At 41.9% G+C, this 20395-nt stretch overlaps 2 protein-coding genes across 8 annotated transcripts in view; one reads left to right on the top strand and one right to left on the bottom strand.

Annotated features, from left to right (window-relative positions):
- The window catches only part of rapgef6 (Rap guanine nucleotide exchange factor (GEF) 6), a 140606-nt gene extending 120856 nt beyond the window's left edge, over window positions 1–19750 (top strand). For 5 of the 7 annotated variants that reach the window (XM_018691618.2, XM_051078809.1, XM_051078810.1 and 2 more), the window contains 13 exons: window positions 1214–1381; window positions 1519–1734; window positions 3633–3844; window positions 4462–4585; window positions 5897–5920; window positions 7600–7820; window positions 8634–8807; window positions 9060–9206; window positions 9478–9597; window positions 11166–11427; window positions 13535–14079; window positions 15251–15607; window positions 16043–19750. In XM_018691618.2, the coding sequence (XP_018547134.1) occupies window positions 1214–1381; window positions 1519–1734; window positions 3633–3844; window positions 4462–4585; window positions 5897–5920; window positions 7600–7820; window positions 8634–8807; window positions 9060–9206; window positions 9478–9597; window positions 11166–11427; window positions 13535–14079; window positions 15251–15607; window positions 16043–16065 (2593 nt within the window). In that variant the 3' untranslated portion in view covers window positions 16066–19750. The remainder of the gene's footprint in view (window positions 1–1213; window positions 1382–1518; window positions 1735–3632; window positions 3845–4461; window positions 4586–5896; window positions 5921–7599; window positions 7821–8633; window positions 8808–9059; window positions 9207–9477; window positions 9598–11165; window positions 11428–13534; window positions 14080–15250; window positions 15608–16042) is intronic. The other 2 variants (XM_018691620.2, XM_051078808.1) reach the window with 1 other exon arrangement.
- Window positions 1–20395, bottom strand: part of irf1b (interferon regulatory factor 1b) — a 323207-nt gene that overhangs the window by 219101 nt on the left and 83711 nt on the right. The window lies entirely within an intron of this gene.

Below are 20395 nucleotides of genomic sequence, written 5' to 3'. Positions count from 1 at the left end.
TATGAGCTCTCAAAAATGTTCCAATTTCTTTCTGAATGTGCTTTATCCAAAATATAAATCCAGCTCGCTTTTCTCACCTCACATCTCCTCTTGTCAGCTGCCCCACCTCATCTGGCAGAGTAACAAAGGGCAATTTAGAGTTGCGTCCATGCCAACACTTTGCCCCTGCGGGCTGCAGGTCTGTAGTCCTCTGAGGTGTTACATTCCTAGATGACCACATTACAGCTCCATTAGAGTCAGAGTAGGGGGATGGGGGTTTTAGATTTATAAACATAGAGGCGCATAATGAGGTAAAAGAGATGCTCTGCTGCTGGAAGCTCTCCCAGAAAACTGTTGGAGATCATGCCTCAAAGAGAAATGCCACCCCCCATTCATCTACCTGTCCTCTGTCTTACCTCTCTTTTGCTGAGAGGCTCTCTCTCCTTCCTAACACCAAGCTAAAATACATCTGTAATCTATCAGTACCATCAGAGTATCCTTCCCCTTTCCTCAAACTAATCTCAAGTTTGAGACACTAAATGTGCCCATTTAAAATGAAATGTGAATGAGGGGAACATTCAAGAGATTTATCTGGGTGGGTGTTTTTTTTTTTTTTTTTTTGCACAGTTACAGCTGGCTGAAAAACGGGATCTTGTCCACCCACTTGTCTGCCTCTGCAACCTACATTAAAGCATCTGAGGATACTGCTGATCCAGTGCTTTCTGTAGTTTTCCAGCTCTAAAAATACACTATTTGCCATCACAAAAATGATATCAGTGATACCACTCAGAGTATTATACATCCTGCCTATCCTGTACTCCTGTAATTATTGTCAGTTAATCCCCACTTTCATTCTTTAGACTCAAAGGCTTAGATGTAATAATTCCTCCTCTCTCTTTGTTGTGTTTTTGGAGGATTTCTTTTACTCAAGGGGTTTCTCAAACATTATACACTCTTCTGATAAACTGACAAGAGAAGTCTTTGAATAGCCAGTAATTTTACAGATTAATAACTACATAGGAAAACAGCAGGAATATAGTGTCTTAACATCTTTATTGCATTACATTGTGGTTTTTCATGTGTTTAACTCCACAGCAGGGCCAGCTATGAAAAGCTCTAATCTTTTTTCCTCTGTAAAACTTTTCTGAGCTCTTGAACAAAACAGGAACAATATTTATACTTCATAGGTGTGCTCCAACATCCACATCTTATCCTCTTTCCCTCTGCCCTGTAGGTACTACCTGAAGAACAACATGGAGACGGAGACATTGTGTTCAGACGAGGATGCCCAGGACCTCCTCAGGGAGAGTCAGATCTCTCTGCTGCAGCTCAGCACCATGGAGGTCGCTGCCCAGCTCTCCATGAGGGACTTTGAGCTCTTTAGGAACATTGAGTCCACAGAGTATGTACAGATGTTGTTGATTGATTAACAACAGGTGTATGACAAATTCTTACAGCCACAATGTTTTTCCTGAACAAATAAAAACCTGTTGCCTTAAAGAAAAAAAGAAAAATTAACTTCTGTGTCGTGGCCCCCAGGTACGTGGACGACTTGTTTAAACTGGACTCCTCAGTGGGAAGTGGCAATCTGAAACAATTTGAGGAGGTCATAAACCAGGAGACATTCTGGGTCGCCACAGAGATCCTGAAGGAGCCCAACGCCCTGAAGAGGATGAAGACCATCAAACACTTCATCAAGATCGCCCTGCACTGCAGAGAGTGCAAGAATTTTAACTCCATGTTCGCTATTATCAGGTGGGCTGATGTGTAGAGTGACAGTGTGTGTGTGTGTGTGTGTGTGTGTGTGTGTTGACTTCCTAAACTGTGTGGTGACAAATTGTTTCATCATTTTCCTCATTTTTGCCTCAGTTGTAGGATAGCAGTAGCATCAAAGCCAGATTCTTGTTCTGTGATGACAGCTAGCATTTATTCCGTCTCCCCTGACAGCTTTTGTGCCAAATGAGCTTTGGCCACTCGCCTCCTTCCCCACATCCTCAGGAGAAAACTGGGCTCACCTCCTCCCCTCTCCCTCACCCTCCCCCTCCGCCGCCAGCTCACTGAATCAGCCCTGATTCTCCCAAACCACACAGACTCTGCCTCTGCAGCCTCACACCATTTAAAACAACACTCCCATAGCAACGGTTACACTTATTGTTTGTTGCTGTTGTTAATTCCCTCTGGCCTCTGTTGTTTGGCTGAACTTGGAGATGTGATTGTGTCTGAACCCACCAATACGAGTGTATTCATGTGCAAGTGTGTTTGTGTCTGCACAGGCAATTGTAAGTGTGTGGGTGTGTATGTGTTCATGCAGGAGAGGATTTATGTTTACTGCGTTTACCTGTGTTTGTGTGTGAAAGCATCTATAATAAGCCTATTTATATAGCTCCTTTCAAAACAAAAGCACAAGGGTCAAAAAATGAAATAAAAGATAAAATACATACAGTTCATACTGTATTGTCATTGTGAGTTGTTGTCAGTGTAACAAAAAAACAGACTCAGTACTACTCTACCACTATTATCTCAGGTTCAGATAAAAATCCACAGGCCACCTTGGGGCATTTGCAATTTCAGTTTTTAATTGGCCTTTGGGGCCCCTGGGTCTGGAGCCTCCATTTTGCCTGTTTGATAATCTACAAGTTAGTAGTAGAGATTGTCTGCACTATCACTGCAGCATAAATTTTAATCAATTTAAATATAAATGCATGACGATGCAGCTCTGCAATCACTGTAGATTCAATATATTTTGACTGATTAAGTGATATCTGCAGTACAAATTTCTCTTGACGTATTTTCTTAATGTAAAAAAGATCCATGTTTGGGCTGTCCTCATTTTACAGCAGGTCATATGGGGCAGAGCCTGTGTCCATTTCAGATCTGGACTGAGAGTTTAAAGAGCCCAGCAGCCGCAGCATGGTGATCCTCTGTTCACTGCTGTAAAAGGCACTTTAGAACAGAAGTGTCTGACCTCTGTGGCACTTTTATAGTCCTGCTCGCAGCAGGGTGTCTTCTCACATATGGCTCTCTGATGCACAACCTGCCTGGTGACAGGTTCATTGCTCTCTCTCTTCCTCTGTGTGTGTGTGTGTGTGTGTCTGTAAGAAAGATAACATGTAGAGTTTCCCATATTGTTTTATAGTAGAGGCACAAGCCTATACAATACAGAGTTTGGAAAAACAACAAACAGAGGAAAACACAGGGAGGAAGTTGTAGCAGTAGATGGAGAATTGGTGAGCAAATGAGCAAGGGACAGTAACTGGAAAGATAATGAAAGAAAAGAACAGAACAGAATTAAATGCTGTGCCAGTCATAATTATCAGCTGTTTAAATGAGTCTCCTCAGAGCTAACATTGCCTCAAGGGGTCCTCTGCTCTGGAAAATGGAGGACTTGCTAATTGAAGATGGCTAGCTCAAAAAGTAGTAATTGTGCAAATGTCAGTGTGGGAGTTGTATGGTCCTGAAAGCACTGGGATGTATGTACTGAACGCTCACTATAACTATACTCTTGTCCTTTTTCCCCTCTATCCTCATTTCCCTCCCGTGCTTCTTCACCTCTGCCTCTACTGTTCCCCTCCCTTCTTCTTACTGTAACCTATTTATCTCTGCCTTTATGCTTCCCCTACCTATCCTCTCCTCCTCTTTCCTCTCTGACACAGCGGCCTGAACTTGGCACCGGTGGCTCGGCTGCGGAGCTCGTGGGAGAAGTTGCCCAGCAAGTACGAGAAGCTGTTCGGGGACCTGCAGGACGTCTTTGACCCTTCCAGGAACATGGCCAAGTACCGCAACACCCTGAGCAGCCAGAGCATGCAGCCGCCCATCATCCCACTGTTCCCAGTGGTTAAGAAGGACCTCACCTTTTTACATGAAGGTGAATGGCTTTGTGGAGAGCACAGAATTTCTTTATGCACCTTTTTTTTTCTTTTCTTTTTTTTTTTTTTTTTTGGGCATATCAGCTTTTCACATGTTTCACATTTCCTGTAGAGGCTAGAAAACCGAGACCATTGAAGCTTTACACGTCTTTCTGTTCAGTTTGATGCTGCCTACTTCCTCTGTATAGAACGGAAGGTCAATTTCAGGTTCACTCAGAAGGTTTAGTTCTGACTTCCCCATCTTGCCAAAACTACCCAAACTGACTTCTCCTTAAAGGTTGGGCTCAAACAAATATATGGCCTTGCTAGGAATGAAAATGAAAGTTTCCCAAATTGTGTAAGTTGCAAAAGATTCAAAAATGCCCCAGCATGACTCAATATGAAAGAAAGACACCCGCTTTGATCTCCTGTATTGATGACAAGAAAGAGACCAGAACAAGGAGATTTTTACTTTGAAGATTCGTCTTAAAAATATTTCTCTGGGCTGCATCTTGCAAATGTGCCCAAAAATGAATCATTTATCACTTTTACAATGTTGACAGCTGACTTCACGCTTACTATTTGTGCATGTATGTGTGTCTTACGTGTGTATTCTTACTTGTGTTTGTCCTCCCAGGCAATGACTCCAGCGTAGACGGTCTTGTGAACTTCGAGAAGCTGAGGATGATCGCAAAGGAGATCAGACATGTGGTGCGGATGACCTCTGCCAACATGGACCCTGCTCTCATGTTCAGACAGAGGTCGGTTGCTCTGATACCACAACTCCCTAAAAACCTCTTCCTTTTGAGATTTACCATTTTCGTTCCTTTAACTGAATGCTGCTGTCTGAGCCAGTTTCACAGACGTGTGTCATTTAAAGCCTTTTGAATTCTCCAGTAATGAAATTAAAGCCCCCATGTGTAGATTTTTATGTGATTATATCGTTTAGATTATTTTGGTGGCTCATTGCAAAATGAGAAAAGTTGCTTAGAGGTCATTTATTCTTAGTGTGTCCCCTATGCTTTAATTAGCAGTATTGCCAAAGCATCACACCCAAAAACTTCCTCCAAGAAAGTCAGCAATACTGATGTTTTGTTTTGTTTTTTTTTATGTATCAATGTATCAATTAGGGGAACATGTAAGTGAATGTGGTGGCTCAGAAATCGTCACATATTATGAACACTTAATTTGTGCGTGACAGTGTCCATGGAATTCACTTAGTCAGTCATAGTGGTTTAATCTGGTTTTATTTCTCCAGAAGTGATACCAGATCTTCTTTAAAATGTGTCTTTGAAACTGGCTCTTCCTGTTTTCCATCAGCCAAACTGTAGCAAAACTGACACGTCTCAGAGTCATAAAGGCTGAGTCCAGCATAGCGAGGTAGATTCCAGGTTTTTAGATAAGACACCTTTACTAGAGAGCAGTACAAATGTGGGCAAAAAGGGAACCACCACACCATACCTCCACCAGCCAACCTGGATCCTTCACCGACAGGATCAGGCACACACACTCGAGGTCTGGTTCGATTAATTCCTATTCACTTCCTGTCCAGTTCATGACTCTTGGTGTTTCGATTGCATTCCTCAGCTGGAATGTAACGGCACGGTTACACAAGACATGTATCGACTGGAAGTGAGGTAGAATTGATGCCAACCACAGTGTGTAAATTGTATCACTCCGTTTGTGTGTTTATCACAGTCTGTCACTGCTGCAGAGCATGACTGCCCCCTGCAGACACTCTCTTCATACTACAAGCCGTTAAAGATTATTTTCACTTATTTTAGACGTAAACATGTTGTTTCAACATTATATCATATGTGAAAAGTTTTTCAAAAATACCAAAAGTTGACACATAGACCTGTTTTTATGAGTGCGTGATGCGCAAAGCCATAACACACACTCTTCAGGTTGATATGGGGAGATGTCCTATGTCCGGTGTCCTCCCATCTCCAATCATTTCCTGTTTTGTGGTGGCATGACCTCTACATAGTCTCGTCTCCTCCTCCTCCTACCTCCTGACCCTTGAACTTGTCTTTAAGTCACGCTTCAATCTTCACGCCTCTTGCTTGCAGGAAGAAGAGGTGGAAGAGTTTAGGGTAAGTTCGTCCTGGTGCAGGTTTCACCCTGTTTCAATCTGGACCAGCAGAAATTCAATCCACCCTGCATCCCTACCACCATAAACTCTGCATGTCCCCCCCTTTTAATATATCTGGAGTGTAAACGTGTGTCTGCCTGTGCTTATGTGTGATTAACCCTTCCATTTGCAGTGCCCATTCAGCTGAACCAGTCCATCATTGACCCATTAATTGTCTGCTCTGTTCATAAGATTGTATGTTTGAGTCATATAGTAGCTTGAAATAATATTTACTGTTCATGAACATCAAGAGGTCCTAAACGCTCTCTCATTATAATAGGTAGGTAGTAAAGAAGATGGTCTAACATTTTGGATTTCTGGCATTTACTATAGGTTCGAGTTCAAATTTTCTGTCGTTGATTCATATACAAGACCATAGTTGAATGAAATGTCATTCTTGTCTTGGCAGATACGATACAATAAGGAAATACAACTTTCAGCAAATAAGCAACTCAACTCTAGGTCCCTTTAGTTCCTGTTCTAGAGTTTTTGATCATATAACATGATCTTCATCAGCAGATTGGGTTTGCCCACTCACCATAGAATTATACGTGTTCCAATTTCCCTATTTTTGAGCATTTTTAGGTCTTTTCAACCAAGTTAGCTATAAAGGTAAAGGTAAAAAGTTTGTTGTTGACTTCACAGCAGTTTCACCGTAAGGTCTATAAAGTAGCCATTCTGGAGTTTTCAGTTATATCACTTGATCTTGATCTTCATCAGAGGTTGTCATGAAATTACAGATCAACAGCCAGAACAGCCTCTAAATGCATTTTGAATGTTAACTTTTAAACCAGCATGGACAAGTTCTTAAAGTGATCACAAAAAAAATAATTTTTTGATTTTTAAATGTACAATTCCATGGCAAAACTCAAAACTCAAACTCTGCTGCTGAAAAAAAGTGATACAAAAACCCAGAACAGCCACTAAATGGACCTTCGGGCGAGACTGTGTTAACAGCTGCTGTTTCCAAGGTCAAGAATGAACTTTGAACCTCAGCTAAAAACTCTGTAAAATAAAGATAAAGTAAAACAAAGTAGGAGAAACGTTAACAGATGCTATTTGACTCAGGTTTGTTCATATTTGCATCCTGACATAATAATCCCCATATCGAATCCTGTGCATCTTGTGTTTCCTAACCCTTTTTGCCTCCATCTGACAGAATGTTCTGTTGTTCTGTTCTGTGATAGCATGGCACACCCGCAAGAGCTGCCTCCCTCCCAGTTGCATGGTCCTGTTTTTAAATGCTATGCTCCAACACAAAGGCAGATGTACAGATTTTATAGTAGAGGAGGAATTTGATGAGGAAGCAGTTGTGTCTGTTTTATAGACGATTGTTCTGATTGTTGTTTACTGTTTTTTCCTTCCCCCTCTCAAACTGCCTTTTTATTTCCTGTCTTTATACTTGTCTTCTGTTTTTGTCTTCATGTGGCCTCATCTTTCTCAACTTTTTATCTTCTGCTTATCCATTAACACCTATTTCTCTCACTTCTCCAAATTTCTCCACATCACATCCATCTTTTACTCCACTACTTTTCTCTCCTACATTTTCTCCCCCTCATTTCCTCCTCATCTGCCCTCACTACCCTCACCCCCCCCCCTCACCTTTCGATCTCCTTCCTCGCTCTCTTTCCTCCTCATCAGGTCTTTGAGTCAGGGCAGCACCAATTCCAACATGCTGGACGTGCAGGGCGGCGCCCACAAGAAGCGAGTACGTCGCAGCTCGCTTCTCAACGCCAAGAAGCTGTACGAGGACGCTCAGATGGCCAGGAAGGTGAAGCAGTACCTGTCCAACCTGACAGTGGAGACGGACGAGGAGAAACACCAAATCATGTCCCTGCAATGTGAGCCGGCCTACAGCACCCGTGAGTAACACAGTCCCAGCACTAGACTACTGCACTGAGTAAACCAAATTTTCATCATTTTCTTAGTTCATATAATTTTTATGACATGAGTAATTGTAGATGAGACAGAACAAGATCTTTCTATTTATGTATACCACTTTTGACCTTCAGCCCTACTTGGTATACACGGGGATATCAATGCACATGCTGTGTGCCTGTTTATTAAGTAATTAGTACAAGTAGAAATACATATTGTATTAAACAAGAGCAGTTATTCAAAGCATTTTTAGTATTAGTTTAGTATTTATGTATTATGTATGCATGCACTTTTATGTGCTGTGGTACAACTCCAGATAAATGATATACACTATCTTAATTTGACCTGACAGTATACACTGTGTTGTACACAAGTTCTATTTGTATTATTGGCTTGCACTGCCACCTAGTGTGTTTCAAATGCCCTGCAGAAAATAACCAGAGGGAGCTAATTAATCACGTGACAGATACTGCAGTATGTATGTACTGTATCATTCAGACTCTGTAGAGCAAAGCATGGACACAATACTGTAGGATTTCTTTTTCTCAATGATTTAGCATAACGTAAATGTTAGTCAGTGCATTATCGGTTCATCATATCAGCACTGAGAGGATAGAATTTGCTGATAATATAAAACACTCTTACCACATATTATAACTTTGACAGTGCCAAAGGGCATCAGTATGTGAAAGTAATATTTTTATCACAAGTCAGTGAAAAAGTTGCCATCTTCAAAAGACGTAAATTAAAATGATCATTTTGTTTACACATTTTTCGTCTTCTTCCTGTGGTTGCAGTGTCAAAGAACTTGAGTGAGAGACGATCCACCAAGTCGGACATGTCTCCAGTGTCTCTGCGGTCGGCACTGCCCTCGGGAAAAACACAGAACAGGGTGTCACAAGTCCTTCAGGTCCAGGTCCCACTGAACCCCCTGCGAAAGAAGAGTACTGCCAAGGACATAGGCACACCAAGTGAGTACACCTGTACACTGTTTTATATGTAAAGCAGCATTTAACATGGTAAAATCAGTATGGTAAGTCAGTCAAAGTACATTGAAATAAGAGTCATGCTAAAACTTAAATTCTAAGTCAAGTTTGGGTATATACAGTTTCTGGTTCTGTGTTACAACAGATGCTCTCAAGTTAATTTACTTTTCTGTAACCTTGTTTCTCTCTCTCTCTCTCTCTCTCTCTCTCTCTCTCCCTCTCATTTTTGTTCTCCAGACTCCAATTCTCCTCAGGTGGTGAAGAAACCTCCAGTGAACTCATCAGAGGAGTGGAGCACCAAGAGGCCGTCTGACGACACCGTCTCCACCATCTCCTCCCTTCACTCCAGCCCCACGGTGTCACCACAGGGTTCTCCACGCAAAGGTCTGCAGCAGAAACTATATTTTTATCTGAGGATTGGCCCCAGAGTAGATTTGTAGATTGTAGAAAATTTAGAGGTCAATTTATGGTTAGTTTCAGTTTTCCTTGCTTGAAAACACATTTTTTTTTAACTGAAAGAGTCACTTTGTCCTGAGGGTCCTGTGGGCACCCTGTGACTTAAACCTCCAACCATCCTCTTGTTAAAAACATAGACAAATCCCTTATTTTCACTTTCTTCGCTCTTTCTCTCTTTCCTTCCTTCCTTCCTTTTCAGTGGGAGGCGTGGCCAAGTCCCAGAACTCCAGCCAGATGAACCTGTCGGGATCTTCGTCGTCACTGACCAGCGATGCCAGCACAAAGGCCGGCACTGTCAGCCTGCGCAGCTACGGCATAGGTGGGGCTCTCCTCCACAAGAGGATTCTACTGATGACCAGGCAGCAGAGCCAAGAGAGGAGCAGGGAGAGAGAGAATCAGGCAGAGGAGGAGGAGGAGGAGGAGGAGGAGGGGAAAAGAACTGAAGTGGAGAAGGAAAAAGAGGAGATAATGCAGGAGGAGACAGAGGCAGTTCAGAGAGGCCGGATTCCTTCAGAGCAAAGGAGAGGGAGATCCGGGCAGCAGAACATCCAGGGTGCACAGACAGATGCAGAGCTAATGCTACTGAGGGTAAGAGCAGGAAGCCCTATACAGAAATGGACAGGGACAGATGAGGCGCATCATGCGGTCCATACTGCATCCCCTACCCGTCCACCAGGGCTGGGACCCATGACTTTGTCACCTCTTTCCCCGCCCCAGTTGTTAATAAGGCCAAAACCCCCAGAGTCCCCCATCAGGACCAGGTTGATGTCTCCATTCAGGATACTGAGGGAAAGGAGTCAGTCCAGGGAAAGGCCCATGGCTGTCAGGTCACATCTGATTGGTGGGGTGGGAACGGGTGAGGTTGCACCATCCTCACCTCAGGATGACAGACAAGAACATGCAGAGCAGAGAGTCAGGAGGTCGGTCAGCCCCAACCCCTTCCTTTGGCTCTGCAGGGACAGACACACCAGGAAAAAGACTGTTTGACAGAGACCACTGATTGATCCAGTTGTTTGCAGTGATTTGAGGGCAGCTAGTAGTATTTCAGAGAGACTTTTTTGTTGATGATCAATTATGTTTATTGAGAATCCATCACAAGAGACTTGTTAAAGTGATGGCACCACATTTCGTTTTTTAAGAACAAAAGTAAGTGTGGTTACTTGAGAGACAAGAGTTTCAGATACATATCAGATATTGTCTGAGGCAGTAGCAGCAAACCCAGTTTTCCCAGCATTTCTTTGTTTGTATAATTCTGAATTTTTGTAAGTGTTCTAATGTCTAATGAAAAATAACAAAATATGAATTTGTAGTTTAGTTAGATTTTGGTATGTGATTTTCTTCTGTGGCATGCAGTATTTTATTGCCATGTTCATTTCGTCTCCCTGCAGTTGCAGGTGATTTGGTTCAGAGGGTTTTGTACTATAAAGTTATAACTTTAAGCCCAGTGGTGTCCCTCACAGTAATTTATTCACAATTCAGAATCTCCGTACATGTTCAATTTCACATTTTACATAGCATCACAGCTCCTGAAATTGCTTTACAATATAAGTGTTGATGCAAAGTACTATACTTGACATAGAGACAATGATGAATATTATTGATTCCAACTACGTTTTTATTTTTAAGTGTTTGATAATAGAAAGGACACAGAAACGTCATATTGTCTCCCCATATTCTCAACTGGAAGCTGCTTTAGGTAAAAAGGTTCTATAGTTTAAAACTCCTGGTCTTTTATTTAATCTTTTTATTTATTTCCTCTTTCTGTCTTTGCTGTTATCCCCTCTGTCCTGTCCCCATTTTGCTTTTTCTTCACCATTGGGTTCTGTCTTTTACTTTGTGTTCAAATATTGATGTATAAAATGCTCATTTTCCCTCTCTGCTGTCCAGGTTACGCCCTCCTACCAGCCGGTAAAGCAGACAACCTGTCGGACTCCAGTCACAGCGAGATATCCTCCCGCTCCAGTATCTGTTCAGTTGACTCAGTGCCAGCTCCCGGGCTTGATGACCGGTGTAGTAACAGCAACAGGATCTGTACCACTACTGCTGCCATTACTTCTACAACTACTACAACAGTGGCTGCTGCAGTTGTTGAGAGCACAGCAGCAACACATGCACTCTTAAATGCTGATTACAACCAGCCCAGCACAAGGTAATTAACTTCAATTCAGAGCAGTTTATCTAATCTGTCTGGTTAAGTCAGGTCATTTATATTGGAGAGAGGGCATTAGACATTAAGTTTCCTTTGATACTCATAAGTGAGTGGTGGAATTTTTAAAATGCCAAGGTATAGATAACGCAATCAGTGCATTTATATACACTCAAAAACAGGGTTAGCTATTGCATACAAAATGGCATCATTATGTAAGTGAGAAACCTGGTTTTCCCTGAAGAACACTTGCTGGGCTATGTCTATGTGTAACCCAGGTTTCGAGTCATCTTTTTACATTACATCAGACCAATTCATGCTGCAGGGTGCTGTCACTACAGAGCCTGTCCTTTATTACCTTTCTACAATACTTAAGATCACTGATCAGTGTAGGGAATATTGAAATCACCTCACTTGGAGAAAATAAATCCTCTCTACATGGGGACATGTGTTTTTTGTAGCATACAAATTTACTCTTCTTAACCTGTACAAGCACTTTTTACTTTATTTATTGGGATCCTTGTTAACTCATATCATAATCATACCTTAGCTGAAAGGTAATTGGTATAAGAGATTCAGCTTGACCGAAGGACATCTGACAGTGTAAAAACATTCCCTGTCACACAGCTCAGACACTTGACTGCAAATTTTTTTCTCAAGCCTCAAACAAACAGGTCTCACACACACACAGAGCATACACATAATTACCAGAAACCTTCCCTGTGGCCAACATGACCCAAAAGACACCGCACATATACAGTCTGCTACCTAAGCTGCTCCTCTATTTCCTCTCCCAGCTGGATTCCAATTACGTCCTTTCCTCATTAAAATCCAGAGAACAGGAAGTCGTAAAACACACCAGGTTTTTATTAGCATCCCACATTTACTGCCTTTCTCTCTCCTCCTTTTCTCCATTAACAACGTATCGGTTTTCACACAGGCGGCTTTTTAATCTGGCTGAGTAAACAGCACGCCTTTTTTTATTGTCCGCTGTTTGTTTATTGTTCGTCCATGATCAGGCCATTCTGTCTCATAAAGAGGGGACTATAAAATATCACCGGATGAAATAATCTGTCTGCTTCTCTGATATTATATTACCTTGGCAGCCTTGCCATATAACACCGACCCTGTTTTATGAAATACGACTCGGTTTCATTGAGTGGCTTGTTTGTCCAGTAAAACCATGTCAGTGAATCAAACTGCTGGTTTATGAAGTAGGAAAAACTTTTTAAAAGTTTTTTGTTGTTGTTTTTAAACCCAGACATTGTGATCTATCATGCTGTCAATTATTTGTTTTGTGATTTTTTTTTTTTTTTCCAAGGAGCAAGTGTACAGATGAGGCATAAACATTAATGGCTGAACATTCACAGTAACAAGTTGAACAACAAAAAACATTAGAAAAATCTGTACAATAACCGGTCTAGACACACACAAGAACTCATTTTGGTTGAAAGTCAAAGATTGTGTAGATATAATAGTGATCGTCTGCGTAACATTGAACTTTATCCTGTTTTCATTCATCAGCTTTTGTTGGTGTGTTGTTATTGCATGACTCTCTGACCCACAAATAGCCCCTTGACATATTTTCCACTTCCTCCTCGAGAGGTAAAAAAACATTTTGGTTGAAAGTCAAAGATTGTGTAGATATAATAGTGATCGTCTGCGTAACATTGAACTTTATCCTGTTTTCATTCATCAGCTTTTGTTGGTGTGTTGTTATTGCATGACTCTGACCCACATGTCCTCCAGCCAACAGCTTTTCATAGTTATTGGACCTCCTCCCTCTGCCTGCCTCTTCATTGTCAGTTCATTGCACTATAACTTTCACTGCCACTCAACAGTTTGATATAGTCTTGTGCAACACACTTTCCCATCCCAGTTTCTATCCCTCAAAATTGGGATAAGGGTTAATCCAGATGTCTGAAAGCTAGAAATGATTATTATAGCATTCTCCAACTGATCAAGGTTCTAGTGCACATTAAGGCACTCATTGTGTATTCAGAGGGGATTGTGCCCATAAATCAATCCATTTTGAAATCATCAGTGTAAATGTACAGGACTTTAACAGCTAATTTTCCCCTGTGAATTATCTCACTATTATCTGCACTAGTTCCTCATCGACTGCGCGAGGATATGTAACGCGAGCCTCCACCTTCACCTCCTCCACCTCCACGGAGGAGCTGACCCCAGACCACACCTCCCTGGACTCGGTGGCCGACAGCGGCCGGGGCAGCTGGACGTCCTGCTCCTCTAACTCCCACGACTCCTTCCAGAGCCTCCCGCCCTCCTCGTGTCGGCCCTGGGACCATGGCATCCATGGGCACCCGCTTTCCCTCCCGCACACACACCTGGGCGGTTTCAAGCACACACAGCTGGCCGGGCCGATAGCGGAGGTCGAGGCCGTGGGTCACACGTGGGCAAATGACGGCGCCACCAAGCAGCACTCCAGAGACTCCAGCTCGGATCTGTCCAATCAGTCGCGGCAGAGCTGGGCGTCGTCTAGCTCGCTGTCGGACACCTACGAGGGGAATTACGGGACGATAAAGCGCCGAAACACCTCGGAGCACCCCTCCTCGCCAACCAACGAGGAAGGAGGCCAAAGCACAGACCCCGCCTACAAAACGGTGACATCAAGCACAGAGAAAGGCCTGATAGGTGAGGGGTCAGGTTGCGAGTTTGAATCCCTGTAAACACAGTGTGGCAGTGTTCAGCTCTGTTACTATGTGTGCGAGCATCTGCTGTGGGTTTGGAGGAGGGTGGTTGTCTAGATAGTTACAGTAGAAAATACACTTCCCCAGTCAACTTTGTAAAGCTATAGAGTTGCAGACACAAGTCATGCAGTCAGACGTCAGCTTTTGCTTAAACTTTCTTGATACTAAATGTCAAAATAGCTGTCCATATTTTGTCTCAGATTTACATGCAGGAAATCAAATTAATTGCTGCTGTTTTTTGACTGAATTACTGCCACTTCCTGTTGCCTGTTTTGCTGTTACACTCATATGAACAGCTGGCGAATGCTGCTCTTTGGCATCTCGTAGATCTTGGGCCAAGATCCCAAACAGGTCTTATTCTTGTCGCTGTTGGCTCTGCATCTGACAGGAGTTATGGAGCATCCTCATCCACCAGAGTGTAAATTTGTCTTTTGGATCCCCTTCTGTCGTTTTGTGATAAACTATAAGACCATGCAGTTTGTTAGTTTTATGAGGGTAACAAAAGTTTCTCCAATTGTAGAGAGTTTTTGACTTAGGAATTGTAGAGCAGGAGAGGATGAGTTAAGACAGTGTTATGTCCATGGCCGAAACTGTTAATAGAAAACATTAACTGGCAGTTTTTCTAATAATCGATTAATTGTTCAAATCAATCATTCTCTGGTTCCTGCTTCTCAAATTTTAGGATTTGGACTTGTCAAACAAAACAAACACCTCTTTTACCTCTAAAAAAATCATATTTTTTCACTATTTTCTGATGTTTAAGAACCAAACAATTACTCGATTATTCTGGTCAATAACAGCTTATTCAGCAGTAAGCAGCTCTAGTTCTGTCTGTATGTGCTGCAGCCATCCATCTCATTGGTTGTATATTTTTCTTTTGATTTTTGACACATTTTGATGCATGTTTAGTTTTGTACTGTGTTAGTGAAACATCACATTAATTTAATTTTTCCATTTTTTTCTTTTGTCCCCCCCCCCACACACACACTATTTCCATACCACACATCTCCTTTTCTGGTTACATCGTCAACCCCCCACCCCCATCACTCCTCATCCCTCACTCCTTTACTTCTTCACTCCACCCCTCCTTTCTTTTGATCTACACCTCCATCCAGTGTATTGTGTCACCTCCCCCGCCAAGGATGAGCGTTACCGAGCTCCCCCTCCCACCCCTCCAGGCTACCAGGGTCTGGCTCTGGGGGATCTCGGCCTCACAGACGGAGTAGTTGGTGGGCCTGGAGGTCTCCTCCCCAGGCCTCCTCACCTCAAACCTCCAGACTACAGCGTGGCCCTGCAGAGAAGCAAACTCCTGCAGAGCCCCGGAGCAGCCAGCAGTTTGGCTGAGGCGCGGAGGCTGGCTGGCAACCATCACCTCCACCACCAAGAGGCCCGGACAACTGGCTCCACGCAGGGCTACTCCAGACCACCCAGCATCTGCCTCCCACCACAGGAGCTGGCTGACAGTGAGGATGGTACGTCAACACAGGTTTCTGAAATGAAGCACAGCTCTGAATTTCAGACTTCACACTAAAAAAATCATTTGCAATGCATTCATTCTATATTTTACTATTACTACAAATTACTATAAGTTTTTCTGAGTTGTGCTCGACACAACAGTACCTTGCAAAATACAGTAGTCATAATTGTTTTCAGCAGTAAACAACAGCCACAAAGTCCATGTAGACATGAAAACAGGGTACATGGGGGTTTTGAAAAGTTTGAAAAAGCATTGAATTTAGTTTGAAATTGAAGTTACAGACGTCTTAAATATTTTCTCTTGCCTGCTGTTGGCAGTAATGTTATTTTTAAAAATACCATCTGATTGCTTGTATTATAACTCATATGTTATACATAAAAACAATTACAGTGGACTCGCCGCCAACCTTGTCTTCTTCTCTTCTTTCCAGATGAACAGGTGTCGGCGGTGTAAAGACAGCGACGTCGCACTCTCATGTTCTCACACACGTACCAGGTTGTGTTGATCAGGCTTTGGACTAAGCTAGCAGCCTGCCGTCACCACGTGTCAGAGCACATTTTCTAAGTCCTGCCCCCACAGCCCTGTGTGACACCACCACGGACCATAACGCACCTCTGGACCAGACCAGATGGTCACATAACCCCTCCCCACCTCCCTGGTCTCGTTTTAAACCCATTTCACAAAACAAAGAAGAAAAGGCAATATTTTAGATACTTTTTAGAAACTCTTGAACAAAGCAGAAAAAGGTGGCGTGATGGGAGTCTCATCACGCTAGATGGTCGTCACAAAAATGAACAAATAAAAGAAGGAACGAGTGACAATAACCATGCCTCATGAGAAGAAGTCAGCCTTCGTGGAAACAGACCACCACGTACCTCCATTTTACGCTCTGTGCTCTCTTGTATAAAGTTGTTTCCATTGTTTTTCACAGTTTTAACTTGTTGTACAGCGATTTTTCTTTTTTGTAAAAAGCTTTTTTCTTGCTCTTCTTTTTATTTGCATCTCTGAGCTTTTGCAAAGTTTTTATTTGAGAATAGTGAGGAGGAGCAGACAAAGGGATAGAAAGTTGTAGTCAGCAGTTCAAGTATTATGAGGAACATTTAGCTTGTGGGGAATTTTTTTCTTGCTTTCTTCTGCTATTGTTCACAGTTTGCTTTCAGCTCAAAAGAAGATGAATGTAGATTAATACAAGACAAGTGAAAACTGATTTTAGATTTATGGGCCTCTATCAAACCTTGGCACTGATGATGTAAATATACATGAATAACATCAGTTCCAGTGCACAAAAAAACTGCTATAATAAACCCAGCTTTATCATCCAAATACTTACACTTGACTGTATTTGGGGTCATGAAAGCCCTCAGGAGCCACAAATAGCCCCTTGACATATTTTCCACTTCCTTCTCGAGAGGTAAAAAAAAAACAGATAAATTACTCCTGAACTAACAGAGAGCACGTCTGTTTGTGTATTTATCACTTAATGTACTTTGTTGAGCTTTATAGGGAAAAAAAGAGACAAGCAGTATCTCTCAGGCAGTTTTGTGTCCTCGTGTCGTGCTCTCCACCACCCAGCCCACCTCTCTTATTGCTCGTTCAGTCTGACGCGAGGTACTTTTGCGGCATGCTGCCTCCTGGATGTTCTATAAAATCTGTATTGTAACTTGTTTTTAATGAGCTGAAGAACAAATGCCTCGCCGCTTCCTGTAGAGTAAAGCGCGTGTCGTTATTTTATTGCAGCAGCTATAATAAAACGATAAATTAGCACCGAGTGGCCACACAACGTGCATGCATATACACTCACTCACACCAAGATCTTAGCTGGTGTGCATAAAGACAAAGGACAGTGTTTACACCATTGCTTACACATTTTGTTTACAGTGTTTATTAGACTAGTTGTCTATTGAATTACAAGCTGAAATGTTGAAAGTATAACCCTCCAGGTTCATTTGACCTTGTAAATTTGTTTATAAAGCAGCAGGAATATGCAGATGCAGCATAAACTTTTGAGTATGTGCTCACAGTGTACCTCTCGTTTTTTTTCCTATTATTTAAAAGAACAAGCAACAAAACAAATCAACAGATAATGTATTTTAATGCCCAGCTTGCATCTTCATTCCATGTTCATAGTACATTTTGTAGAATATTTAAAGGGTGTGCTTGAAAATTGTTTATTTGTGTTGAAAACAAAAACAAATTTGTACATTCTGAGTAATGCTTTGGAAAAGGAAAGTGGTTCTTATTTGTGTTTATCTGCAGTGCAGCAGGGGTGTAACTGGAATTAGATGTTCTTTTCCTTCTGCTGTCTCGTCTCACGCTCTGTGATGCTTCTTTTTGTATTTGTTTTGCCACACGAAGACTTGAAATGATCATTGCTAATATATACTTGGCATATATATATATATATATGAATTTATACATATATATTTTTGTTGTTTCTTTGCCATAAATTAATGTTAACTGGTCATGTATAGATGAGAGAAGAGAGTCCTCTATAAATGCTATTTTTGAATATTTTGTTATAACAAATAATCCAAGGCTGTGATTGCCCTGTTTCTGTCTGCGGGCAGGAGTCTTTTCTGTTAGTTCTTACCTATGTTCCTGACTTGTTTTCTCCCCTCACACTCTGTTGCTGGTGCCATTTCCGATCTGTCTATACGTGAAATTGCTGCTGCGTTTTGGGATATGGCAGTGCGTGCGTGTGAGAGAGAGTGTGTGTGTGTGTGTGTGTGTGTGTGTGTGCGTGTGCGTGTGCGTGCGTGTTGTGAAATTACATTTGCGAGGCTGGGATCAACATAGAAAAAAAAAACATTTTGATTCAGTCTGGGCGCATAGCACATAAGGAAAGGCTCAGAAGTCATTTTCAATGAAAGCCCTTCTTATTTTGCAGCTTTGATTGCTCTCGCCTGCAGAAAGGTTGGGCCCCCCGTGGGTCTCTTGCTGTCGGTTTTCATGCCACAACGCGAGTTCATTCAAACTCTGATTGGATGATTGAAAACAGGTCTTTTGATGCTATTATATCCCTGTCTGTTTGAATTGAGCAGCCACAATGCCATGTCTCTCTCTCTTTCCCTGTCTCCTCCTCAGCCCTGTCACCTCAGCATGACTGTAAACTTTCATTTTTCCTCCTCACTGTACTCATGGGATGGAATTCACTCCATTGCTTGTGGGATTTTATGAATCATGAGTGTCCACTGTGACCTTCATCCTAGTTACATTTTCCTTTTTTTTTTTTTTTAAACAATCTTGATAGTAGACACTTTTAAACAGACTGAGTCAGAAACTGACACTTCCTCTTTTTTGCACAGCTGTATTACTCAGATTCTATACCACAAATCAGTATTAATGTTCTGCATAGATTTAAAAGAAAACAGTGGCATGTGCTACTTCTTTTCTTTGGCTCATTCATGAATGGCAAAATCAGAAATCAGAGCTTTGAAATGTTGGATTTAGAGCAAAACACCAGGCAACCATTTGCTTTATTCCTTATGTGTCTATTAGCACTCCAAATGCTCCATTTTTTTTGTTTGCTTTTTGTATTTTTGTTTTTGTTTATCTTTTTTCTTTCAGGGCAAAAGTTCATTCAGTAGTAATTCCCTTTCTCCCCACCCCAGTTGGTATGTTTTCATGTAGGCTCCTGGCACTGTGAACACAACACATCAGTGTTTTTAATTGATATAAACAGGAGATCCTCTCCTCACTGGTTGATGAAAATGTCCCTTCTGTCTGACTGTAACTTTCGTCTCCCCCCACCCCACCCTAGTGTCCTGCCATGTTACCTGGAATGCAATAAGAGAGATGTGAATGTGTTTTATGTAGACATCTTTTGGCATTACAGCAGAAATGCACAACAATAAGCTTAAATGTGGTGAGTGTGCTGCACAATCTGTACAAAGAGGTATTAACTTGGTCTGTGGCTTAAAGTTTGCTTTTGTCTCACACTTCTCATAGCGGTTGTAACTTATGTCTTTTAGAAAGACAACATGATTTTGCTCGTACGCTTTTTATGTATTTTTTACGAGTGATTGTAAATAGTTGTTATATTTTTGTTTAAGAGAATGTTGAAAAAGGAAAAAATACCTTTTATTTCTCCAAGTCTACTGATATGAATTTGGACAATGAATAAAATAATAAACAGAAAGGATTCTGTCGTTACTGATGGATGATGTTTGGTTAACAATGGTGCCTGTAGCCTCCTCTACATAATTATCAAGATAGGTTGCTCAAAACCAACGATGTTAACTTCAGGGAGCATGAAAGGAAAAGTCAGGAGATCATCAAAGTCAGATGAACATTTTTTGGGGACCATAACTGTGCCAGGTTTCGTGACAATCCATAGTCAGTGAGATACTTCAGTCTGAACGCGATGGCCTCTTTGTTACCATTTTATTGAAACAAACGCAGCCAGCGTGTGTGTGTGTGTTTTAAATCAATATTTTTGGTGTAGTCTTCACTTTCGTACACTTCTCAAATGTCCTCAGTTTTGTCCTCACTGTCTCTCCACCTTCTGCTGCACTCAGCTCTACATCAGATCTGATCAGAGCTGGAGAGCGTCACACTGTGCTCAAGGTCAGGTTCCTTTTATTACTCATTAAAGCTTTACTGTCACACAGAGGGGCAGGAAGTCATGCTGGTTGATCTGTCTATGTGTGTATGAGAGGGAGGAATACACCAGTCTGTGCGCATATGTGCATCACTGGCTCCATATATATGGTGCATTTCTACACCTAAACCTATTTTTCACAAATATAGGTTTATTATTGTTTACATTGGACCTTGAGGCTTG

This window comes from Lates calcarifer, linkage group LG20, assembly GCF_001640805.2.
Source record: "Lates calcarifer isolate ASB-BC8 linkage group LG20, TLL_Latcal_v3, whole genome shotgun sequence".
In the NCBI taxonomy this organism is placed as follows: domain Eukaryota; kingdom Metazoa; phylum Chordata; class Actinopteri; family Centropomidae; genus Lates; species Lates calcarifer.
The sequence above is the reverse complement of the archived record's forward strand: the minus strand, read 5'-3'. Positions and strand labels throughout refer to the sequence as shown.